Genomic DNA, 27420 nt, shown 5'->3' with positions numbered 1-27420 from the left:
CCACTCCAGTATGCTTGCCTGGAGAATCCCACTGACAGAACAGTTAGGCAGGCTACAGTGCATGGGGTTGCAAGAGTCAGACACGACTTAGGGACTGAACCACCACCACTGAATAAACACATCAGCAGAAGCCCAAGAACACTGGAGTGGGTAGCCTATCCCTTCTCGAGCGTATCCTCCCAACCCCTCCTGCATTGCAGGTGGATTCTTTACCAACTGAGCTATCAGAGAAGTCCACTAGTCCAAAACATTATATCAATTATTACTGAAACACTGCAATAGCTTTTTAACTGTTTTTTGTGCTTCCATTGTTGTACCCCTCTTATCCATTCCCACACAGGAGCCCATGTAATTTTATTATGATTTAATATTTTATCTTATTTTTTTAATGTAGGTAATATATTCACATTGAAAAATACATTGAAAATAGAAGGTACATTACATCTTGTAATAGAAAAGGCATTACATCTTGGAGACCTAAGATGTGGTGTCCCTGCCCTTTAGAGGGCTCACTACAGGCCTCTTTGGGGAGCACCCCACCAACAGGTGAATACTTCCTTGGGGGCTCAGAGGGTAAAGCATCTGCCTGTCATGTGGGAGACCCAGGTTCGATCCCTGGGTCAGGAAGATCCTTTGGAGAAGGAAATGGCAACCCACTCCAGTATTCTTGCCTGGAGAATCCCATGGACAGAGGAGCCTGGTGGGCTACAGTCCACGGGGTCGCAAAGAGTCGGACACAACTGAGCGACTTCACTTACACACAGAGTGAAGGACATACTCATCCAGACCACGCTCCAAGTACTGGAATCCCAGGGCTCTCTGCCCAAACAAGCTAAGCCCTCTTCCAAGGCTTATGGCTTGTCCTCCTTTTGGCTGAACACAGGGCCCATCAGCACACCTCTAGGCCCAGGAAGTGGGAAAGGGGTAGCTATACGTGTGGTGTGCATACCGTCCTGATATGAGGGCAGGTGTCTAGCCTTCGTGGTATAAGTCAAAAGAGTGGGGTTGGGATAGGAGGACAGGGTAGGCAGGCTACATGCTGGCTGTATCAGAGTGAATCTGGGAAACAGTATACTGAAAAAAAATCAGTCCCAAGTCTGTCCCCAGTCAAAAGGTTTCCCTTTTCAAAGACAACCACTGTTTTTGACCCAAGAGTGATCATTTTAAATAACAAATCTGAAAATGTAATCTCCAGCCTAAAATGTAGTGGGTTCTCCATTACTTTTCAGATAAAATCCAAAATCCTTAAAATGGTCAACATGGTGCTTCTTAGACTATAATGTGCATTACAGTCACTTAGGGATTCAAATCTGATTTAGAAGGACTAGGGTGAGGCCTGAGATTCTGCATTTCTAACAACTTCCTAGATGACACAGATGCTATTGGTCTGTAGGCCACAGTAGAGGGCCTAAAGAGATTATTTCTTTTGAAGTTATAATTTCAGCTATCCAAGTTAGGGAAAGAGACATTCCTCCTGGTCTACCTACCTCATTTTGAAGCTGCAGTTGATATAGGCAGAAGGGAGGGTAGACAGACATTGCCAGTTAGTAATAGTAGCCATTTGTTCATTCAACAAATACTGACATCTGTTTGTATGTGCTAGCACTATCCTAAGGAGCCCAGAAATGAACAAGAAAAAGTCTCCATCTTCAAGGAGCTTACAACCTAGTAGGGCAGATAGAATCAACAAGTAAGCTTAAGTTAGTAACTATGTCAGGTAGTGTTTGGGGCTAAGAAGAAAAATAAGTCAACATAAAGAGCTAGCAGGTAAGAAGACTCACTATTTTAGACAACTGAGTCATATACAAGAGTAGATTTAATGTTTTTGCCATACCAAGTACTAAGGTAGGCATTATGCTGAGTACCTTAGAGATAAAGGTGCTATTATCTCACTGATATGATGCACTATTGTCTTATTTTGCTGGTAATAAAACTGAAACCTAGAGATGTTAAGTAACTTGTCCAAGGTTAAACAGCTAGAAGAACCAGGATGTGGACCCTGCCAGTATGACTATTTCCAACTTCTGTATTAATGAACTTTTGCTGAGGAAAACCACAACCCCCAAATTTTAGGGGCTGCCAAGAGCGCTGCTGTGCTCAGCTGGGCTCGCTGGGTCTTAACAGTCTTGAAGCAAGACTTGAACTTTTAATATCCAAACTGCCAGGTGTGGGCCTGCCCCAGTTTATGACAAACATAAGTAACTCAAGTACCAATATCACCAGATATACCACAAGAGGATCAGCAGACCAAGAGGGATAAGCTAACACTGAATCAGCAAAATTTTCCCTTTATTGGTTTAAAACTCCCAAGTTTCAGTCACTTGAACTTATCTCTAAAGTTTAAGAAAAGTAAGTTTAATATGCAGTAGGTCACTTAGTTTTTGCAGTAGTTCTTAATCTATTAGGGTTATAACCTCTTTGAAATTCTGATAAATCTTGGGCTCTCTCCCAAAAAATAAAACTCATCAGCGTACACAGCTTTGCATTCAATCTATGGGGCACAGAGGCCCCTAGAAAAGCCAAAATTCCCAATTTAAGAATCCATAAACTGCCAAAATCAATCTCTTGTCCAAAAACTTCCACCTATCACAACAGTGATTCTCTTTTACTAATTATTTCATTTAATTAAAAGATAGCAAACTCTAATTATTAGCAATCAAAAACATGTTATCATTAGTCACTCAGTTGTGTCCAACTCTTTTGCAACCCATGTACTGTAGCCTATCAGGCTCCTCTGTCCGTGGGATTTCCCAGGCAGAATTCTGGAGTGGGTTGCCAATTCCTTCTCCAGGGGATCTTCCTTACCCAGGGATTGAACACAAGTCTCCCAAAATTAAGGCAGATTCCTTACTCTTGAGCCACCTGTGAAGCCCAACCAAATAAAAAATACAGTTTTGTAATCTAATACAGTTTTGCAGCAAAAAACAAAAGGCCCCTCACTAGCTGTTAAGAACTAATTATTTCCACTTCTGTGAAGACAAGTTTTACTATCAATTATCTGTATATGAATTAGTCATCAATATTTTATTCTGTGGTGGCTAACTTTCCCTCTACACTCAGTGGCTTACAATAAGTATGTTGTTAAATACAACTCTGGTCCTTCAGAAATACAAGTATAATTATAAATTATCCTAAGTTACATAAAACTTTTTTTATTAGAGGAAGGTAAATTTGCCCACTCCTCCCCCAAATCATGAAATTTTCATAGCGTACTGTTGGCCTTACTCTATTTTCTTTATAAACACAGTACTACTAAAATGTAAAACCAAATAGTGAAGTTGTAACTTGTCACTTGATACCCCATGTTTCATTATACAACAATTGAATCACAATCTGATTAAGCTGTCATTAATACAACATACCCAAATTATTATATGGCAATATAAAGTAAATAGAGCTATAAAGATGTTTAAATACATGCTTCAACAAGGACAGCTGTGTTTGTAACTTGATTGCTATTATCTTGAAAGAGAATTAATACTTTGATATTTGGCCACAGAATCATTAAAAAATAGGCATTTTATTTAGCCCATGTTTTTTCAATAAAAATGGCAATAATATTTGAACTGGATAGATCTAGTGACAAATATGGGCTTCCCTGGTGGCTCAGATGGTAAAGAATCCACACGCAATTCAGGAGACCTGGATTTGATCCCTGGATTGGGAAGATCCACTGGAGAAGGGAACAGCTACCCACTCCCGTATTCTTGCCTAGAGAATTCCATGGGCAGAGAACAAATATAAACAAACAGGTAAATCTACATTATTTACATTCAACAGAATCAGTTATAAAATATTCTTTGGTTTTGAGAGTCAGAATAGTGTCGCGATGAATAAACTTCAGAGACTTAAATGCTTGAATGTGAATTCTAGACTACTAGCCAGGTGAACAGGGGCAAGTTAGATAACCTCTCTGTGCCTAAACTTCGTCTTATTAAATGGGTGAGGTAATGGATGAATACCAGCACAGCACTTAGAAAGGCACACGAAGAAGAAGTCCAAGCACTGAATGTGTAAGCTATATGAGGGTACAGATTTTTAATCTCTTTTGCCCACTGATGTACATAGTGCTTAGAATAGTGCTAAAAACAGCGGGTGCTCAATAAATATTTGTGGAATGAAGGACTGATACCACTATTATCAACATGGTGATTTCTGGATAGATGGAAAAAAAAACAACTGAACCATTTAAGCTCAGCTACTTAAACTTGAAAAATTTCCCCTTCTCCCCAAACTCCCTCCCTCTAAAAACAAAAGGGAAACATAAGCATTCTTCAGTTGCACATCCAACCCTTCTAAGGCTCACAGCACCAAAATATGATCGACAAGTTGGATTTCAGTTGAGTGAGAGTGCCATCTAGTGTTCATAAAAGCTACAACAAGCTGAGAATTCAGAGTAAATTTTCAGTGTGAAGACAAAAAACTCTATAAATGCAAAATTCATTAAGAAAATCTGCTTTATCAACAGCCAAGGTCTTTAAAAGAAAGGCATTTCTATAGAAAATTAAGGATTTAAAGATGTAAAGCTTAGTATAGACCATATTTGAAGAAACACTTCAGAGAGTGTGCTCAAGTTCTACTTACCATAAAGGTCATCCTGCTACGAGGGGTGCATTGAGCTTATTTTCCTTTCAATGGCAAGTGTTCATTGGTCTTATGAGAATAAACAGAAGTATCCATCATAAAAATTTTGGAAAAATGTAAAAGAGTATGAACCATAGCCTAGAGGTAACTATTGTTAGCATTTTACATATATATCCTTGATTTAAAATATACATGGAAAATATTTTAATTTTCACCAAATATTTGGCCAAAATATCAAAAATTAAACATGAGAAAAATTATAATCTTTTTAAACTTAAAACATTTCTCTACAATTGGAAAAAAAAAAACCTAGCCTCAACTTAACATTGTATTCAGTGGAGTACAATTTTTTAAAATTGCTTTCAGTTATGTAATCATTTTGGTCTGGTTTTACAATAGTCAAAATCTATAAGAACTGGGGCTTATAAAATTAAAAAAGAAATTATTTCATCTTTTCTCTCTCAGAAACTACAAAATTGATAGTAAAGCATACCAATTTGGATCTGGGAGGTTTGAATAAAAATTTAGGTTTGCCATAATGTTTGTTATTAAATTAAATGATAATTATTTGTTATTCAATTAAATAATATTCAATAACAATATTATTATTCAATTTGAGAATGCTCATAAATTTTTCTGAGAAACCTGTATGCAGGTTAAGAAGCAACAGTCAGAACCAGACATGCAACAACAGACTGATTCAAAACTGAGAAAGAAGTTCATCAAGGCTGTATATTGTCACCCTGCTTATTCAACTTATATGCAGAGTACATCACTTGAAAAGCCGGGGTAGATAAATCCCAAGCTGGAATCAAGCTTGCCAGGAGAAATATCAATGACCCCAGCTATGCAGATGATATCACTCTAATGGAAGAAGACAAAGAGGAACTAAAGAGCCTCTTGATGAGGGTGAAAGGTGAAAGTGGTGAGTGAAAAAGCTAGCTTAAAACTCAACATTCAAACAACTAAGATCATGGCATCCAGTCCCATCAATTCATGGCAAATAGATGGGGGAACACTGGAAAGAGTGACAGGTTTTATTTTCTTGGGTTCCAAAACCACCACAGACAGTGACTGCAGCCATGAAATTAAAAGATGCTTGCCCCTTGGAAGGAAAGCTATGACAAACCTAGATAGCATATTAAAAAGCAGAGATATCACTTTGCTGACAAAGGTCCTGTATACTCAAATCTGGAGAAGGCAATGGCACCCCACTCCAGTACTCTTGCCTGGAAAATCCCATGGACGGAGGAGCCTGGTGGGCTGCAGTCCATGGGGTCGCTAAGAGTCGGACACGACTGAGTGACTTCATTTTCACTTCCATGCATTGGAGAAGGAACTGGCAACCCACTCCAGTGTTCTCGCCTGGAGAATCCCAGGGACGGCGGAGCCTGGGGGGCTGCCGTCTATGGGGTTGCATAGAGTTGGACACGACTGAAGTGACTCAGCAGCAGCAGCAGCATACTCAAATCTATGGTTTTCCCGGTAGTCATGTATGGATGTGAAAGCTGGACCATAAAGAAGGCTGGTGTGTTAGTCACTCAGTCGTGTCCAACTCTTTGCGGCACCATGGACTGCAGCCCACCAGGCTCTGCCCATGGAATTCTCCAGGCAAGAATACTGGAGTGGGTTGCCATTTTGGCTGAGCGTTGAAGAATTGATGCTTTCAAACTGTGGAGCTGGAGAAGACTCCTGAGGGTCCCGTGGACTGCAAGATCAAAACAATCAATCCTATAGGTAATCAACCCTGAATATTCATTTGAAAGACTGATGCTGAAGCTCCAATACTTTGGCTACCTGATGCAAAGAGCCAACTCACTGGGAAAGAACTTGATGGTGGGAAAGATTGAGGGCAAGAGGAGGAGGCAACAGAGAATGAGATGGTTAATGGTATCATCAACACAATAATGTTCATGAGTCTGAGCAAACTTTAGGAGACAGTGAAGGACAGGGAAGCCTAGCATGCTGCAGTCCATGGGGTCGCAAAGAGTTGGATATAACTGAGCGACTGGACAATAACATAAGAGTTTTTGGCTTTACTTTTAATTCCCTTTCCCCTCAAATCATAGACACAGCTGAGAGTTGATTCATATCTTATTAGATAATCATTAAAAGATGAAAAGAAAGCTGTCTGCCACTTTCTACCTTTTGGACAAATGCTGTTTATATTTAGGACAAAGAGTGGGAATCAGGGAATTTCCTAGGATCACACAGGAATAACAGGGTCAGAAGAGTCGTGGGGGAAGATGGAGGAAAGAAAGACCAAGAAGCTGCCAGAGAGAGGTGGGCAGGCGTCTCCAACTGAAACTTGGTGGGCCCTGGGGTGAGGCTCCTTTATCTGGAGACTGGTTGCAAGGCTGAGGAGGGGGGCAGAGCCTGGCCTCACACTACCACTTGCTGGACTACACTCTCTTCTAGGCATTAATTATGTTCCTGGACATATAACCTAAACCATAACTCTCTTCATAGTAGGCAGGGAGGTCAATTCTCCCCAGCACCTAGTTTAGGAGATAAGTTGTCCTGGCAGGTTACTTTAAAATGACTCCCAAGGATCTGTGCCCTATCTCCTGGCATTCACTCTATTGTGTAATATGCTCCCCTTGAGCATGGGCAGAACTTGTGTTTTGCTTCTAATGAACAGATTAAGGTAGAAGTGATGGCATGTCTCTTCCAAGATTTGGTTACAAAAGACTGACTTCTGTCACACGGGCATTCATTCGCTGGTACCTTGTCTCTCTGGCTCTTCTTAGGTGCTCTCTCTGAAGAACAAGTGGAGAGACCCACATGGCAAGGAATAGAGAGAGGTGCCAGTCAATTAACAGCAAGAAACTGAGGTTTTCAGTCTCAAGGAACTGAATCCTTCCCATAGCATGTGAACTTGAAAACACAGTCTTTCTCATTTGAGCCTTCAAATGAGACCATAGCCCTGGTTGACATATTAGCTGCAGTTTCATGGGAGACCCTGAGGCAAAGGTCCCTGCTAAACTGCAGCCAGATTATTGACCCAAAGAAATCATGCGATAATAAGTGTATTGTTTTAAAGCCACCAAATTTGTCATGAAGCAATAACTAACTAGTTCAGCTGTTAAAGAGACTGCTCAGGCCCACCTGAGAGAACATACCCTGAGAGTCTCTGTCGCTGGCTTATGGCAGCCTCACTAGTCACACAGAAGCCTGGACCTGCCTTGTCCCCTTGGCACAACCGGGCACTTCCTTTGTGGGTTCACGGATTAGGTTCTCCTCAGTTCACCTGCCTGCTCTTTCTGTCCCACCCAAGGGCTTTTGCACCTTCAACATCTGAAATAAATAACAGAACACCTGAGCAAACCTCCTAGCTCCATGTTTTAGTGACCAGACCAACTATGGATCTAAGGTGCATGTGTGGTTTTCTAAGACAAACACTCATCCTGACTATATATTATTAGTTTTGTTGCTTTCTGGAATTTGTTTACTATTTACCAACTAGTATGAAAACACTTCAGTGTTTTGACAAGTACTGCTGTGCCAGCGCATACTGACTGAATATCAGCTCTAGTTTATGCTGTAAGGTTAGATCATCAGATAATATTCAAGATCTTAGTTCTCTTTCCTTTAATGAGTTTTTAAACATAATTAATGTAATTTTTACAACTCCTTTTAGCCAGCTCAGTCTTTATTTTATGATAGTATCACCACATGGAAACTGCCAAGCTAAAGGGGTTTTATTTATAATGTCCAACAGTATACTGAGAAGGAGCTTTGACAAAAGTCACAGTTATATATTCTAATATGCATTGACAGACAGCAAAAGGAAAAAAGGGGGGGGGCACAAAAAGGAAACAAAAATGAGGCCAAAACTTAGTCTGTAGGAAAGAACAAGGGAGCATTAGTTACAGCCAGTCATGAGAGGTTTGGTTTGGGCATGTTGGGGATAGAAGCAGTGTGTACTTGTGTAAACAAATAGATAAGCTGAGAAGAAAAGTTAATTATTACATTAAAATTTATTTGCTCCATTAAGCTGTCTTTATGACCCAACCCATTCTGATCTTTCCTTGCTCTGAATTGCTTTAACACTTTATATGTCATAAAATTTTTTCACAGTGATTTTAAGTCATTTTCCAATATGAAAGTAATGTGTGCTCAAGAACAAAAACAAAAAAACTACAGGAAAACAGATTAGTGCTTGAGGATGAAGAGTAAGACTTCACTTCCTGACTCTCAGTATTCACTACTTAAGTTGCTTAATCTGTTTCCTCATCTATAAAATGTAAAACTCACATCAGAGAATGGTTGTATCTACAAAACTAGATATTGCAGTGAAATGGGCCTTCAAGGGAAGTGCATGAGTAGTTTGCAAAAATTCTTCCAGAATGAGAATGTAAACTTCAAATACAAAAAGGCAGTTATACAGTAAAAAGTGAGTTTTGCAGATCTGGTTTGACCAGCAGCTCCACCATCTTTAGGAGCACCAGGGGCCAGAGAAAGCAGCACCCAAGATGGTTCTAAGTGCTTCTTCTCAATGAGAAAGCCTAGCTTTTGAGATGTTCCTGTTTTCTTAGCTAAATAAATCAGAAACTTAATCTAATCTCACAGCAAATGGGGTATCCATATTTTGTATATTTGTTTTTGTTTGGGGAAGATAGCTTCCTAAAAACCTGTAACCCACTTGAAATCTTGCAAATGTTGTATGCCAAAAGCTTATAACAAAGGCTGGCATATAGTAAGCACTCAATAAAATTAAGTATTTATTAATGATTATTATAAAAAGAAAAATTAAAATCTCCAACAATCCCACCTCTAAAAGAGAACCAGACTTTCAGTATTATTTTAGTACAAGCAGGTTTCCTGACATTTTCCCTGCTCTATAAATATATATGTGGCCTGTTATTTTAAAATTTGCTTTTCCACTTAAATATATGTATATGTATTTTCTTATACGTTCTAAAACAACTTTCAATAACTGTTACAGTCCTTTATATAGTGCACCATAATTTAATAACTTAGTGATTGGATATTTAGGTTACCAACTTACATATAATAATGCATAAATATGTTTATATCATAAATGAGACTATAGAGATTATCATACATAAATCTTAATTCAGATGATTTCTTAGACGTGGAATTGTTACTATGCACATACAATTCCACCAAGAGTCACACTATTGTCAACACACTATCATAAAATTAACATTTTTAGTGAAAGTCTTGATTTGTTCTTAATCTCTTTTCTCCAAGTCATTGCAAAACTCTTGACAGTAGTGGTGTTTTCAACTTCTCCTTATATCTCGTAACAGTGTTAGGCACAAAGAAAGATTTTAAATGAACTCTTACTTTAAAAAAGTATTTCAATTTCAGCTTTGAATGGAGAGGGAGGTCAGCTAGAGGTATACTGAGGTTCAGGGAAAAAAATCCTGCTATTAATTATTTTACAAAAGGAAAAAGAACTATAATTTAGTTTCCTTCCAACAATAAAAAGCATTCAATACAAATATGTAGTACAGGTTTGACTTCACATTTGACTACACAACTACTTCCAAGTTCAAAGAAGGAGCCAAAGACCAGTATAAACTGGAATTAGCATCTTAATCAGAACAATTACCACTAAGGATTTATTTATAATAATAAAATGCACTAAAGGAACTAATAATAAAATAAAGGTTAAAATACTGATTGCCTGATGGAAGAGCCAAACACAACTCTAGCTTGGAGTCAAGTTTTTGTTTAGAAATGTGTATGTTAGAATGAAAAAAGAAAGAAAAGGGCTTGCCAGACATCCATACTCCAATACTCAGTACAGGCCCAATCACACAAGATTTGTTTAAATTTTCAGCATCTATGGAAAATGAAGTAAGCAGCATTTAGGGGGAAAAAAAAGCAAATGTAATCATTTGTTAGTAGTTGTCACACTAACTAAGGAAGTATAATATTTAGATTTTCCATCTTCTTTGATAAGATTTATTGCCATAATTATTATTTTCATTATGCTATACTGGATTTTTAGTGCACATGCCATAGATACCAAAACTCTGACCTAATAAAGGGTATGCAGAAGTATATAAAATGGCACTTACTATTACGAGTTTGAAAATATTTTGTGCTTAACAGTATAGTTATAATGGGGTTTACAATTAGAAAATATCAATGAAATGTTTAAAAATCTAATTTATAACTTATAGGCAACAAAGTTAAGAATGCCTAAACAATTATGTTAGTTTAAGTACACAGTTCAAACTGGGTAATTTCTTAAAATCATTTCATAACTCTAGTTCATAATTTGAGAAATCAAGATTAAAATGTTCCAATTCAGTCAGATAAATGTTGAACTATGGAAAGGACAAGAAAAAAATACCTTTTACACTATTTAAACATAATCCTTTATGATTCTAATGACAATTTTCCAAAATAACTAAATAAAACAATCTAAAGACTTTAAAATATGCACATGAAACATACAAATGGAAAAATGATTTCTATTAATACATGAGCTCAAAGTAATGATATAATCTGGGCTTGATTTCTTAAAAAGACAATAGAGGCCCCTTTTCTTTTTAGCTGTAAACAACTTGCTGTATGACATGTAATGCAATACCATATTTTGGGAAATTTCAAACATTTATAATCCACGGGAAAAACACTCAACACTCCTACACTATTTTTTTTTAAGCCCACAATAGTGCAGTCTTTCAGCTACAAAGCCATAAGCCAGTTATAAAACCAGTACTTTTCCACTAGTTACTTGTGGGGCAGGGAAGGGGATGTTCAGCACTGCAAACATTAGGGTCTAAAATAAGATCATTGCAAGGAGTTACTACAACAGTTGCACTGCCAGCACTGTCATGGCAACAATGAACTAGCTAGGAGAATGCTCTTTTAACACTCAAAGCTAATCTTGAGTCTATTACCCATGGAAATATACCAAATTTTCTTTTAGGCAGTTCACTAAAGAAATCATCTTACTTGGTAATCTCTTAATGTAAAGATAAGCCTTTTATATATCATATTCCCAAGATCACAGTCTAGCGCCTTCTTGCACTCAGTTGAAATTTATAATGACAACATAATGAAAATTATGTGCCACAGTGAAACACAAAGATTCATCAGGATTCAAATACAATTTCAAGACGGGTCAGGGCTTAAATAAGACTTTGATATGCAATTTAATAAGACCTGAGAAATGTGGTTTCACATTTCATCCTGAAGGAAAAATAATTTGGAAAAGAAAATATTATATATTTTCATTATTAGGAAGCGTATATTAACGTTTTATTCAGATAACACAGTATAACAGTGAAAAGCCTAGACTCTGGAGTCTCACAGCCTGGGTTTGAAACCTGGCTCTTCTTCTTACTAAGCCATGATACCTTGGACAAGTTATTTAACCCATCTGAGCCTTGATTTTTTTTTTTCCCCTGATGCATAAAATGAGGATAATAATACCTACTCTTACAGTGTGGTAAAGATTAAATGAAAAGGGTTAAGAATATATGAAGAGAGTTAAGAACTAGGTTTCACATACAGAATGCCTATCCTTATTACATTCAAAAATACACATTCTACAAAACTAGAAAGACTGAGATTGCTGGAGAAAAGACAACTTGTGTCGATGTGTGGCAGAGTGGGGGCGGGGGGAGCAGGTCTGAGTCCAGAGGAACCTGAGAGACACCTGCCACACCAATGAAGCAAATTCAAACCAAACATGGTACAAAGTCTCTTCAAGCCTTGTTACTTCTGGGGTGTCTTTAGGGCAATGTAATCTTTGCTTAGTTACTCTGTTTCTAAAATCATATCAAGCTGTCTAGGCCAGGCCAGTTATCCCGCAAGAGTGAAAGGACTATTTGGGGGACTTTTTGGTTAATATATCAAGCTCCCATTGAGGGAGGCAGAGCAGGAACACTGAAGGTGCAGCTTTAATCTCCTCAGTAGACCTTCAAGGCAAGCAGTCTCTGCAGCAAACTTGCCTGAAGTATCAGACGTGAATGGACGAGGCACAGAGGATTCAGTTGTTTACTGACAGCACTGGCATACAAGCCACCATTTGCTTTTCTACATTTTATATCCTTGAAGATACATTGAAAAGTCAAATGTTCCTAAGTGGAATAATACATAAGCATGATCTCAGGGGAGAAATCCAGTTCCCAAGAGTGCTAAAACAGTATTCACAGAACCCTTACCTTGGTTCCTAGAGGTGTTATTTCTTCTAAGGTGCTATTCTACAGGGCCAACGGCCCTGAAAGCAGGTAAAACTTTTCCAGTGTCCCAGAGACTTGGTCCTCTAAAGGGCAGATGGTACCAGAGGGCTCAATTTCCCATCTCCTCTCCCCCAATCACACTGTGAGGGCAGATCAGAAGACTAACAGTTAATATTCACTGAGTGCTTACTGAGTTACAGTAAACATTGCACATGTTACCTCATTTAATCCTCACAACTCTGTGAGGGAACTGAGGCTTAAGGAGGTTATATAACTTGCCCAAGGTCACAAAGTTTGGCACAGTAGGATTCACAGCCAGGTCTGACTAACCAAAGCTCATGGTTTTGACCATTTTCTTCTATTGTTGTACAGATATTAAAGCATAGGCCTTGGCAGTGAACCACCCGGATGACATATGTAACTTAACCCCTCCCTACTGGTGCCATGCTGACAAACTAGAATGGTAAAGAACTCCAAGGAGGGGATGGATGCCACAGATCTGCCTCTCTCATAAAGCAGACTTCTGGGTAAGTCTGCCACTTACCCTGTGCAGTGGTTGGTTAGAAGCACTCTTGGGTAAAGTGGAGATCAGCATTACTCAGCTAATATATTAAAATTTACCATACAAAAGGCAATTAGAGGTGTAAATACATGTGAACACAAAAGGTGGGATATACAACAGTCGATTACATAACAATCCTAAAGTAATGCCAGTTTGGAGTTTCACTCATATTAAAAGACCTAGATCAAGTTCATCATCTTCACCTTCATTATCACCAATATTCATCATCATCACCACCAGTATCTACTGAGCACTTACTATGAACCAGGCCCACTTCTACATACTTCACTGTTCACTTAATTCATGAAACTACCGTATGAGAGTGTTATTGTTATTACCCACATATTGCAGATGAATAGTCTCAAAATTTATCGGTAAGTAAGTTGGTACAGTATATTAAAGTTAACAAAATGCTTTACCAATATGATCTTTAACTTTTATAATCACATCAAGAGGCATATATTAAAATTATGTCAGTTCACAGTTGAAGAAACAGACTACAGAGGTTAATTTATTCATGAGCATATAGCTAGTAAAGTAAATCCCTGATCTTTAAACTTTCTGAAGTAGTATCTCTGGTCAAAGTGAAACTCTTGTATATTTAAAATAGAAGATAAAAAAAGAAAAAAAACAGGGAGAAGAAAGCTTTTAAAGTTGAATCATTATTAAAATTAAGAGACGTTTACAGCCTTTCCTCTGATAAGTCAATAGATAGATAAGTGCAGTGCTTGGCATATAGCAGGCACACAGTAAATACCTCATGCATAAAATGAGAAGAAATCAGTCCCTAGGTTCAATGATAAAATCTATACTGCCTCAATAAAGTTTCAATTATTTCTTATACTCAGAATCTCTGTCATCAACAAAACTGAATACAGATTTTATTCTTTAAGTCTGTCAAATTATGCATTACTTGTTAGATGAAAAAAGAGACACACCTTAATTTGGTGAGGTGTAATCACTATTAAAGACTTTGAGAGATCTTATTGTTTGAGAAAACCCATCTCCCTATCATTTAAATCACTTTAGAAAGGCTTCTCTTAAATATGTCCTTTAGTACCACTGAACATATCACCCTACCACTATTTTGCAAGGCTTGGTCTTTATCACATGATCGGAAGAATTTCTTACCATGTTTAGGCTATGAATAGCATTTGAAAAATTACTCAGTTATAATTATAGACAGCTAACACCTGCCAACTTGCTAGAAAATGAAATCATGTAAAGTTTAAAGATGATTGTGTAATGCCTGTCAAACACTGAAGTGTCAAAACAGTAAATGCTCATTTTTACCAGTAAACTAAAATTCTAATTAGAGAAAGAGTAAACTAAGATTCTAATTAGACTTTACTGAACCATTACACACAGAACTGACAAATTATTCTAGGTAACTTTTTAAAAAAACATACATATATTTAAGTTAAAACACTAATACTATTCATTTAATGAATAATGAATATGTATATATGAAAGTTTATTTGGGCAATAAGACTAACTCACTTCATAAACTTTATTTTCCTTTAGTATGGTTTATAAGTTTTAGGAAGTAGTTTGAAGGTAATTTTATAATATAAGTAATAATTTATAAGCCTATGAAGACATTTCCCTTTTAAAATTAAGAGAGTAAAATTTAAAGTTAGCATAAATCTAAAAGTATCTCATTTTTTCCTAAGGAAATTCCATATTTCATTGCAATCAAATTAGATTATTTTAAGTAATTATATAAAAGATTAGAATATGAGAAGACAATTCTTTCACAGCCAAATTTCACAAGTTTTTTTCATATAAACTTTTCATGTCACAAATGGTGACAGTCCGTTAGCAGTGCACATGCTTTCAGCAATAAAAATGCCTACTGTGAAAATCCAATAAATGGTCCTAGCAGTCATCCTACAAAAACTCCCTAAGTATCTTCAGTGAAAAATCATTAAAAATAACAAAACTGGAATCTTTTAAACCACTTTTTTTTCTATACACTAATGTCATGGTAAATGTATCTTTAATGACATTAACTTGGTATAGTAACCAATAGGAATAAAAGCAAAGCATAAAATAATGTTTCCATGTTTGTGTGTTAGTCACTAAGTTGTGTTCGATTCTTTACAACCCCATGGACTGTAGCCTGTCAGGCTCTTCCATCCATGGAATTCTCCAGGCAAGTATACTGGAGTGGGTAGCTATGCCCTCCTCCAGGGGATCTTAGCAACCCAGGGACAGAACTCGGATCTCCTGCATTTCAAGCAGATTCTTTACCTCTGAGCCACCAGGGAAGCCCCAATGTTGCCATACTGTGACTTAAATTTCCAGTTTGCCCACTGTAGGCAGTAATACCATCATCAAATATTCTGAAGAATCCTCAGGTGCCCCAGAGTATACGGTGCCAATGTCACTGAAGTACTAGGTCATATCATCAAGGTCAATTAAGGTCTTTCTCTCAATGTAATAAATATGATCTAGAAAAGCTGGGTCAAAGTAAATCCTTTTTTCCATTGATTTCAATTAAAAAACAAATATTTTACCACGATGTGAAAAAAATAGACTGATTTCAGAAACTGTGACAAAGAAGATTATAACTTGTGGTGAGGCTTGCTCGTATGGGCTGGACATATGAACTGATGTACATCCAGCATAACTTTCATCTCTTTATGAAATGTAGGCACTGCCTTCCCTTCATCAGCATCTCCCCTGTCCTTCCACAAATTCTAAAATTTCCCATGTCTCTGGTTCCTCCAGTACATGTTAATTTGATACTTATAAACAGTTTTTAGATATGAAATTATTTATGATTAAAGGTCCTTCTAGTCAAGGCTATGGTTTTTCCATTGGTCATGTATGGATGTGAGAGTTGGACTATAAAGAAAGCTGAGCTCTGAAGAATTGATGCTTTTGAACTGTGGTGTTGGAGAAGACTCTTGAGGGTCCCTTGGACTGCAAGGAGATTGAACCAGTCCATCCTAAAGGAGATCAATCCTGGGTGTTCATTGGAAGAACTGATGCTGAAGCTGAAACTCCAATACTTTGGCCTCCTGATGTGAAGGGCTGACTCATTTGAAAAGACCCTGATGCTGGGAAAGATTGAGGGCAGGAGGAGAAGGGGACGACAGAGGATGAGATGGTTGGATGGCATCACCGACTCAATGGACATGGGTTTGGGTGGACTCCGGGAGTTGGTGAAGGACAGGGAGGCCTGGCGTGCTGCGGTTCATGGGGTTGCAAAGTGTCAGACACTACTGAGCGACTGAACTGAAGACATAACACCAAATAGGGCTCTGATTACTAATTCTTCATTATACCCAAGAGTCTGCAGCTACTTTCTGTCACATCAAAGTTTCAACAAATCTTTAAATTGGCTGTCTGAGTTATTATCTACTCAAATAGTTAAAAGATATCCTGCAAACTTCTAATGGCTTACCAAAAAGAAAATTAATATAACTCTAAAACAAAGAACAGCACATCTATTTGCTGTCTTTTACTCCTGAATGATCGGTACAGCACTTTAAGGGCACAAAGTGTTAAAGATAAAATAATACTAATAAAGCTAAACTATTTTTTCAGGAAGTCCTCCTAATACAGACTATCCAAGACCTTAAATTGAAATCTAATAGGCAAACGTTTAACATTCCATTTTCCTACCAAAGACTACATCCCATTTATAAACAAAACAATAACCATGTTAAAAAAAACTATTCTAAAAACTAATCATTCTGCCTTTTTGTTTCTATGCTAGAGACCATTTGGGACACTAAAACAGTAATAAAACATTTGATATCTGAAAACTTAAAAGAAAAAGAATCCTTGTTAGTTTCAATCTTTCTTAAAAGTAAAAACAAAGGAAGAGGACAGGATGATTTATATATTTCAAGAGGACACTGAGGGTAGACAGTGTAGATATTATTCATCCTTGTAAGCCAGTAGCTAAAAAGAACACAGCTCTTCACTTTGTTTTCAGACCATTTAGGGAAAAAAGTTAAAGGTTTGCCTTCAATTTCTTTACATTTTTCATTCAAAGAAGTCCAGACAACCTGAGGGTAGATAGTAGTCTCCTCTGTGCTCAAAAGCAAAGAAAGTGGTCAGAGATAGGAATAAGAGGAAGCACAGAGGAGAGAAGCAAGTCAGGAGGCTTTCTGAGGGTAAGGGAGTGAGTTCTCAGTGTATCAATAAAGTAAGGAAGGCCAAAAACCAGTGTATATGGAAGAGAGAAATTCAGTGTAGATAATGAAAGAGCACTTTCATATCTGCTGTGATATATAGAGAGTCAGCAGTGAATGCTTCAGATGGACTACCTTAAATGTGTGACTTTGACTAGTCACAGCAGTATAACAGAAATAAAAACAAAATCATCTTAAAAGGCCAAATCTGCTTCTAGAATGTCCCCAATCTGTTATATTTCATAGTATCATAAATTAGTTATGTTCTTAATCTTACAGAATCTAAATTATAACTGCTGCTGCTAAGTCGCTTCAGTCGTGTCCGACTCTGTGTGACCCCATAGACAGCAGCCCACCAAAGCTCCTCTGTCCCTAGGATTCTCCAGGCAAGAACACTGGAGTGGGTTGCCATTTCCTTCTCCAATGCATGAAAGTGAAAAGCGAAAGTGAAGCACATAACTAGACCAATGCAGCATATTACCTAGTTTTAAATATAAGTTTTATTGACAGCCTCTAACTAAATCTATCTTCCATCCCTCTTCTTCCTCAAGAACAGAAATCTTTGTTCACATGATGGGGGCTCTCCCGGCTCTTAGTGGCTGGATGTGGATTAATCCAAACCAAAAACTGAAATGCCCAGTTTCGTTGCCAGTTACTGGCTTGGTAAAGGGCATGTGACACTGCTCAATAGAAATTGAGATGTCTGCTGGACGGTTTCTGGGGAAAGTTTTTCTTCCCTGATAGATACAGGAAAAAACTCTTTTCCTCCTAAGCTGAAAATGTTCAATGACTGCACATGGTGCCTGGAACTGCTCTAGCAACCTTGCAACCATGAGCTAAGACAGCCCTTGCTACACTGAGCAAAGGTGAACAAAATGATAAAAGGCGAAAGGGTAATGTAGTTCAGCTAATGAATCAATCATTCAAGCTTGAAACAGCCCAACCTCCAGACTCACTATGTGAACAAGAGATTTATTAACCTCTATTGTTAAACCCACAAGCTATATATTACCCAATGGATACCAACTGGATACTTCAACTGCAACTTTAACAACTATAAATGCACACCATACCCAACAGTTAAAGTTTCATTTCTCCCTGGGCAGGTGGGGAGACGCTGGTAACAATCACTTCACTAAATGAACTTCTCCTCCATCCCACATAACAAAGACAAATACTCCGTTGCATGGTCTAAATTTTCTACCTTAAGCCAAGTTACTTTCAGACAATGTTCATTGCTGGCAGACATATAAGAAAGTTTAAGTTTTCTTTTGTCATGGTACAGAAATGAAAAGGATCAAATGACTATTCTTGGAAAAATACTTGGCTATTTCAGATAGTCCTCATGATGTTTTGATGAATATACACACACACATTTTCTCCCTTAATTTCATGCATCATAAAGACCATAGCTCACAGGTAGCCTATATTAGTATAATGGGCCAGTCTGTTTCTATGCTTAGGGAATCAAGCATATCCAAAACGTATTATAGGTTTAAACAAACAGCACAATTCCTTCTATGAAAACAGAAGACCTTCTTCAAAAGCAAGGAATAAATCTAATTGATCTTTCACTCCTGAGTACAGTGCTTGACAAAGAAGAGCTCTCAAAAATGTGTTGAACAGATTTAAGTATGTTGACTTGAAATCAATAAATTGAGAACAGGAATACAAACAGGAATACAAACAGCTACCTCTCAAAGTGTCCATTTTTACACGTTTAATCATTTTGACTTGAATCCATCCTACCATCTCTCCCTGACAACATGACCTATAGCAATTAAGGGGGCCATCAGGAATAGCTGCAAGAACTGCAAATACAGTTCAGCTTTTGCCGCTTACTAATGAACAACAGAAGGCATTAGGGAGCACTCCATTACCTGGTCTCTCTTGTGAAACTAGTGTGAGCAGTAAAGCTGCACCATCAAGTGGAGACCAGGTGATGCTGGGCACTAAGGAGTTTAGAGTCTAACCTAAGGGGTTTTCAGGAGGAGAGAAACATGGTCAGATTTCTGTTTTAGATAAACAGCTCTGCAATTAAGTGGAGGACGGTTAAGTCTGGCAAAGTGAGAGATATCAATGTCAGAAGTAGAACAGTGCTGTCAGGGGCAGAAATCCCTTTAAGAGCTATTTCTAATCAGATTTATCAAAGGCAACTTAATCTCAACCTGTGTAAAACAGAACTCATCACTCCCCTAAATTAACCTTCTACCACTCTGGTCTCCTGAAACGACTTAATTATTCACCAAGCAGTTTAAGCTAGAAACTTTAGAGCCATCCTTCATTTTACTTCCTCATCTCCTATATCCAATGGTTTCTAACTCCTACCTACCTCCCAAACCTAGTCACCTTTTTCCACTTTGTCTACTACATCCTACTCCACCATTTTTGCTTTGGACTAGTGAACAACCTCCTTAGTGTTGCACATTCAGTCTCGACCCCTGAAATCCATTCTCCAAATTTCTCCCAAAGTGAAGAATACACCATGTATCACGTCACCATCGCGCTCAGCGCCCCTCAGTGGCTTCTCATTGATCCTAGGGTAAAGGCTGTAACTCTTAACATGGTCCTCTGTTCTCTGGCTCCTGCCTAAAAACAGTAAGAACTCCTAGCTTTATGGTGTTTCCTATTTGCTAGGCACTGCGCTATGCTTTGTAAGCATTATTTCATTTTATTCTCACTGTGAAGCAGGAACTATTCTCATCCTCATTCTGCAGATGAGGAAACTGAGTCAAGGAGAGATTATGTAACTTACCAAAGGTTGCAGAGTTCATAAAGTATTGGAGTCAGCTTTGACTCCTAGCATGTATCTAAACTTTCACACTCTCCTCAAACCGCGTTACCTTCCATTCCTAAATTCACCTGATTTCTTTTACCATGAGGCCTCCACATATGCTATTCCCTACATCTGGAATGTCCCCCTCACAATCTCATTTTTGCCTAGATAATACTTATTCATTTCTGCTTAAATGCCATCTCTTCAGGGAAGTCTTCCTATATTATTTAAAATTACATTGTTTATTCATTTACTTCTTTATGGTCAATTTCCCTTCAGTAGAATGTCAAAATTGTTACCACTGATTCTCAGTTCTTAGAATGGCATTCAGCAGGGGTTCAATTAACATTTGTTGAATGAAGGCAGGAATGAATGATGTAGGAATGGAAAATTCCATATCTATTAATAGTAACTTCACCAATTCAAACTAAGATGCAATATTTATTTAGTAGCTTGCAAGTCCCAGTCAATACTCTTGAGAACTTATAGCCCTCCTAGGGGAGACAGACACATGAATATGTGATTATAACCCAACATAAGTGCCTGTTAGAACTGTGGCTGGAATGATGTACAATAGATGCAGAGATGAAAATGAAGGTATGAATTGACAGGAAAACTTCATAGTAGAGATTCTTGATTCCTTTTGCAGAATGAATGAGTCTTAAAATACATATCACATAGGCCATGTATTTCATTTATAAAAGGGGAGAGGAAGGACTCCCCTGGTGGTCCAGTGGTTACAACTGCATTCTCAATGCAGGGGGCCTGGGTTTAGGTCCCTGTTCAGGGAATTAGATCTCACATACTGCAAGGAAGATTGAAGGTCCTGAGTGCCGCAATGAAGACCCACGCAGACAAATAAATACATGTTTTTAAAAAAATAAGGAAGAGGACAGGAGCATCCCTTACATATAGGGCATTTTACATCTCCTCTATAATATTAATTTACTATAGTAACAGACCTCTGTATTATTATACCCATTTTATAGATGTGGAAATCCAAGCTGAGAGAGGTCAAATAACTCATTCAAGGTTATATATTACATTAATAAAGGAGGAGAATCTGAGCCCAGGTTTGATACCAGTACCCATTTACTTACCATTATGTCAATCCTTTGACCTTGTAATCTCCAGAGCCTAATTATTTCAGTGTTCAATCTAACTCTTAACAAAATTGGCTATCTGGGGCCCCATTCTAGTACTTTTTAAAAGTAGCAAAATAAAGCATTCAAGAAGAGGCCAAAATGAAGAATACTGACAGCAAGGGAAGGAACAGAAAAACTAAAAATTGAACACACAAGCTCAAAGTGGATCATAGAGTCCTATACATACATTCCACCCTCAACTGTACAACAGTACGTACTTGATATGCAAAATGATGACCCCACTATGAAAAAAGAAATGGTTGCTGTAGTCACTAAGATAGAGAAATAACTTTTGATGCTTAAAAGGGTAAACCTCAAGTGCTGAATAATAATTCCTCTCTAGTAACTCTGAATAAGTGTAAATTGTAACGACTGTTTCCACTGTGTTTGTGAAAAGAAATATCCAAGATTTTAAAGAGTCTTTGTTTTATGCACATTATTATTTTTTGTTGATTTAAACTGAATTCAAACCAGAATAGAAAAACTGTTCATCTTAGCTTATATATATGTATATATAGATATATACCCCCCAAGTAAATCATACATTTAAAAAACTTATCGTACCATGACTTGGAACACATGTGAATTGAGTAATTTAGACAGAGAAACATAAAGAGCATTTTGACCACTCTTAATTTCTAAAAAACCTTATTCTTAAAAAAAAAAAAAGCCTTCTAATAAAAAAAGATAAACTGAATAGGTACAAGCAGAAGGAAAACATTTTTAATATTTTACAACTTAAATAGAAATGTATGTGAGAAAGAAAAGAATCAAACTTAGGCAAACACAGAGAAAGCTAGTTAAGTAATTGACCATAAGAGTCTATCAGTCACTCAACCTGGATCCAATTTTTCAATCTGCAGATGTCAGCTCCCTTACAACACGGGCTTTTATTATTTATATAATTTTTTCTTTCAGAAAAGAAAGGTTGCATTTAGGAAACAGATTCTGGGGTTTTTTGTTTTGTTTTTAAGAACAAGAGAAAATTGTTTCACCAGTTATCTCTCGAACAAGCTGGCGAGGAAACATTTAACATTCTTTATCATTTTAGAAGCTTTTAAACTGTGAAACTTTCCACATAGAACACTGTTTGTAACAATATGAAAAGCATACTGGCTACAGTTTCCAACAACATGTAAAAATGAATGTAAAGAAAAGCAAGTATTTTCTTGTAATTAACTGTAATTTTCACATATTTTTCCCAGGAAGAATGCATTTCTGCTAAAACTGTCTAGAAAGACAATACTTATTTAGTTGTACTTGAAAATTACTTTTACTTTAGATCACCTTGTCCAATATTAATCCCAAATTACGTTCTAAATTTAAGGTAATTCAAATTATAACAACTTACTTGAAGCAATTACAAAGTGAATATATCTGCAAGTAAACTTCACTGTACTAGATAAACAGTTGTACTTAAAATGCTCTTTCTTACCTGGACGCTCTTCAGGATAAAATCACTTTTCTCTCTCACATCTTTAAAGGGACACCTCTTAGAAAGCATAAGCAGATGAGCAAGAAGCTTATTCAATCCATCCAAAGAAACCGCATTTGAAAGGCCGTCTGCTGGACGATAAGGTGTCTCTTTCATCAAACGAAGACACTCGGTTTTTCTCACAATGATTTGCCTAATGTTTTCCAGAGCTGTCTCTCTAGTAGTTGAATCTCTACTGCACAGACCATCCCATCTCACTTCATTCTCTCCTTCAGCCATGACTACGGTGGAGTTTTTTCTTTGCCGTCTTCAGTTAACTTTCAGCATGCCCCCCCAAAGCACTTTATATTTTTTAAAACGAGAAACGTAAGAATGAAATCAGAGAACTAGAATCGTCATGAAAAAACACGTCTGGGTGACATTTGGAACCAGAAGCGTCTCTTCTAGCTACAAGACAGAGCTCGCCCTCTCGTTCTACCCGGAGGGGCAGTCTTCTGGCCAGAGACTGGGGAAAAAAAGTTGGCAAGTTGAAACTTTACAGCTCTGGCTTTGCTGCACAGCCAGTGTCGGGAAAGTGTTCTCCTGCGACCCGCGGGGTCAGCGGATATCCTCACGCTGGGGAGCTGTCAAACCCGTGCTCTGCCCAAAAAGGCTGGTAACAGTTGAACGCTCTCCAGCCATTCGGTGTTTTTTGTCAGTGCAGCCACGGTGTTCTCGGGAGCGTTCCCACCCCGCCCCTCCTCCGGCACCAGTCCCCGCCTTCCGCAGCTCCTCCCTCCCGGCCGGGCGCTGGCTTGCCGAACCCTGGCTCGCTGGCCGCCACGGCCAGAGACCCTGACACTCCCGGGGGGCGGTAGCCTTCTGCAGCCGCTGTCTCGGTAGCGTTGGAGGAAAAGCGTCTCCGGCCCTGTCGGTTCCGGGTGCCCTGGGCAGACGCCGCTCCTGTTCCAATCCTTGCGTCCTCGCCCACCGCCCTCCAAGCCAGACGGGCACAGGGCAGCCCCGCAATCCCCGAGCGCGGGGCTGGGCCGCGAAGCTGGCGGAGCGGCGGGGCCCGCGGCGCAGAGCCCGCCTCTTCGCCCAGCCTCATCTGTGGAGCTCGGCCCAGAGGGCGGGAGCGGGGAGGGAAGACGGGGTCCTCACCCCCCAGCCCCTCCCCTTTCTCCGCCCGGCACAAAGTAGGAGCCGCCCCTGCCCCTGCGCCCTCTTCCCCCGCCCTAGTAGACGCGACCCGCGGAGGCAAAGCCATTGGATAAAGCCCCGCCCACCCACAGGCTACCTCCAGACCCCAAGTCCGCGCGCGGCCGCCAACCGCCGCCGGTTGCTACGCAAGCGTGACAGCGAGCAAGGCGCATGCGCCTTAAAAGGCACTTAATCTGCGCCGGGGAGCGTTTTCTATCTCCTGGCGTTTGGATTCTTTAGACCGAAAAAGGGGGGAAAAAGAAAATAAGGGGAGGCTGAAGTACGCTATCACAGACAACACAAACAGGGAAAAGAAAGTGTGCACAGACGTACACCTGGAAGTGCCTGAATCTAAGTTTAAGGTCAGTCTAAAAATAAGAACACTGTCTTTATTACGCCAAACCCCAGATTTGAGGAAGCAGGGAGTGCTCGCATTGACTTCTGGGAAAAGTAGTTTGGGTTCTGCCTGAGCCTTTCGTTTGCGACAGAAACTACAGCCCCCAAGAGCCACTGCGACATTGCCTTTGGCGGCCTGCGAGCCAACGGTTAGCGCTGACAAAGATTGACTGAGAGCGTCGGCTTGGTGAGCACTGTGGGCTTGGCTGCCACTTTTCTTTGACAGGATTTTTCCCCTTCCTCCATTTCTTCTGGGATTTTAGAAACCGAGCCATCCAGGACTGTAAGCCTTAGTCCAGGGACTTCTATGAGTAGTCTACGTTGGGAAGGACTAGTCCGGGTGCCCAATTCTCCCGCGTCGAGGCGACAATTTGGAAATGGTCGCTATCCTGAGGGTCGGAGGTTGCGGCGTAAGGCCAGACAGGGGGGATGCTGTGGGAACCGGTGCTCCACGCTGCTGCCTCTGCTTCCGTCCTGTCCAGCGGGCTGGCTCCTGATGGATTGGGTATCCCTGTGCACTTGCCGTCTTTGCCATTGTGCAGGGGTGTTCTGTGCTTTACTTGCTGAGATGACATCCCAAGCCAGGCATTCAAAGAGAGCTGTCAAATCCATTTTGTATGAGACTAAAGGGGAAAGAATCTCTGGTATTCCTAAATATGAATTTTTGCAGACCTTAAGGATACCGTATGAAAAGAATCTCCAAAATTTAGCATGTTTTAAAGATTCAGTCCTTTGTTTACAAATTATCATTTGAGTCATTCCTCTAGAGGAAGGTCAACGTTTGAAGGGTTGTCAGTGGTTGTTCAGTGGCTCCGTCTTTTTGACTCTGCGACCCCATGGACTGCTGCACGCCAGATGATGGACTGATAACCAAATTAGATTTTAACTCTTTAAAGTTGCAGAATAGATGTGTCTCTAAAAATTTAGCCTTATTAGGTACTAAATATACAACAGTGTAAAAGACATCTAATTAATGGTTAAACACACAGTACACACATTAAACATACAGCACTATGACATTATTGGGATGGACAGGAAAAAGATCACTTAGCCAAGTTTTGGAAAGTTAGGGAAATCTTCATCTCGGGGAAAGAGGGCCAGAAGAACAGCATATGGTGAAGCCCTGAGCGAAAGAAAGAGAAGGTAATTTCAGGAAACTGTAATAAGCCGAAGTCATATATATTTTGGAAGAGATAGCTTTTTGTATATTGATGTATTTTCAAGCAGCAAGTAGAATGGTACTGTGATTTTTCCAGATGGTTTCTGAAAGTGACCTATCTTTGAAAAGATAGTTCTGATAAATTGGTTTAATTTGGGAAGCCTTCAACATTCTAAGATTACTGGTTTAAATCAAAATTTTTTAAAAATGAGAACTTACGAGTATGGTTCAAAATCCAAAAAAGCTGTTTTTTCCTTTCCTTTTCTTTTTGAGGGACTCATCCTCCTTTGTCCAACCCACCAAGGGTAGGGTAGTTTCTTAACTCCAAATCTCCTTTTTACTGTGTAATTGAATATGATCTCATTCATAGCTGTGGTTTTGCCACCACTTATGACTTTTGCCACTTATGTCACACTTATGACTCTTAAATGTATAGCTCCATCCAGCTTTACCTTTGAGCTTTGTTATATGCATCTCCAAGATAGGTCTTGGATAGCTCACAAGCACTTCAAACTCAGCAGGCCTAAAATGAAATGCATGGTTATCACCTCTGATTGTTCTCCAGTGTTCCATATTTCACTTTAGTAAGTAACTCCAACCACTTGTGATGAAAATTTGAAATCTAATCTTTATTCTTGGTTTCTTAATGTGCTTCTGCCTCACTGTTCCTCACTGTTTACACTGTTCACTGAACCCAGGGTAGGCAAGGCGCGAGCAGGAAAGCTGGAAGAAAGCTCAAGGAGCCATAGAAACTGCAGACATGTTTATTCTCTGCTGACTGGCATAGCAACCATAACAGCAGATACACTGGATTCTCTCATGGTTGACCCAGTGGACACTGCTATAATGTAGCTGCAACGGCTTTTCAGATGGAGCTTATATATGTTTACAGAGCAAAAGTGGCCGGTGGCCAAGCGGGTACATCTTGACATGCATGCTCAGTGCTGTAAGTGATCTCAGCCGTTACATAACCATGTATTTACAAAACATGGGGCAATAGTGAGAGGCCGTGGGGGCGAGAGAGCTTGACCACCACCATCTTGGCTAATTTGCTCCTACACCTTCATACTTGTGTAGCCAGATTATTGTTAAGTCTTACCAATTTTATCTCCCAAACACCCGTCAAATCCATCCTTTCCCCTGCATCGACATAAGCAGTCATTTCTAAACTGCCATAATCTCTTGCCAAAACCACTGCAATAGTGATTATTCAGCCTGGGGTTTCTCGATTAGCTCTCCACACAGCGGCCAGAATAATCTTTTTGAAATGCAAATTTCTCTTGAAACTATATAGTGATGTCTTACCTTAATCTTTTTTTTTTTTCCATTTATTTTTATTAGTTGGAGGCTAATTACTTTACAACATTGCAGTGGTTTTTGTCATACATTGAAATGAATTAGCCATGGATTTACATGTATTCCCCATCCCGGTCGCCCCTCCCACCTCCCTCTCCACCCGATCCCTCTGGGTCTTCCCAGTGCACCAGGCCCGAGCACTTGTCTCATGCATCCAACCTGGGCTGGTGATCTGTTTCACCCTAGATAATATACATGTTTCGATGCTGTTCTCTTGAAACATCCCACCCTCACCTTCTCCCACAGAGTCCACAAGTCTGTTCTATACATCTGAGTCTCTTTTTCTGTTTTGCATATAGGGTTATCGTTACCATCTTTCTAAATTCCATATATATGTGTTAGTATACTGTAATGTTCTTTATCTTTCTGGCTTACTTCACTCTGTATAATGGGCTCCAGTTTCATCCATCTCATTAGAACTGATTCAAATGAATTCTTTTTAATGGCTGAGTAATATTCCATGGTGTATATGTACCACAGCTTCCTCATCCATTCATCTGCTGATG

General features: G+C 39.1%; 2 protein-coding genes across 5 annotated transcripts in view; one reads left to right on the top strand and one right to left on the bottom strand.

Annotated features, from left to right (window-relative positions):
* The window catches only part of SESN1 (sestrin 1), a 111522-nt gene extending 87982 nt beyond the window's left edge, over positions 1-23540 (bottom strand). Inside the window, exon 1 of one of the 2 annotated variants that reach the window (XM_070449996.1) lies at positions 22822-23540. In XM_070449996.1, coding sequence (XP_070306097.1) covers positions 22822-23100 — 279 coding nt within the window. In that variant the 5' untranslated portion in view covers positions 23101-23540. The remainder of the gene's footprint in view (positions 1-22821) is intronic. The other variant, XM_020876615.2, reaches the window with a different exon arrangement.
* A 716-nt stretch (positions 23541-24256) lies between these two features.
* The window catches only part of CEP57L1 (centrosomal protein 57 like 1), a 75025-nt gene continuing 71861 nt past the window's right edge, over positions 24257-27420 (top strand). Inside the window, exon 1 of one of the 3 annotated variants that reach the window (XM_020876611.2) lies at positions 24257-24365. The gene's annotated coding sequence lies outside the window, so the exon portion shown is untranslated. Of the gene's footprint in view, positions 24366-24488; positions 24587-27420 lie in introns of those variants that run through there. The other 2 variants (XM_070449997.1, XM_020876612.2) reach the window with 2 other exon arrangements.

This window comes from Odocoileus virginianus, chromosome 19 (genome assembly GCF_023699985.2).
Source record: "Odocoileus virginianus isolate 20LAN1187 ecotype Illinois chromosome 19, Ovbor_1.2, whole genome shotgun sequence".
Classification (NCBI taxonomy): Eukaryota; Metazoa; Chordata; class Mammalia; order Artiodactyla; family Cervidae; genus Odocoileus; species Odocoileus virginianus.
This window is presented reverse-complemented; position numbering and strand designations above follow the sequence as displayed.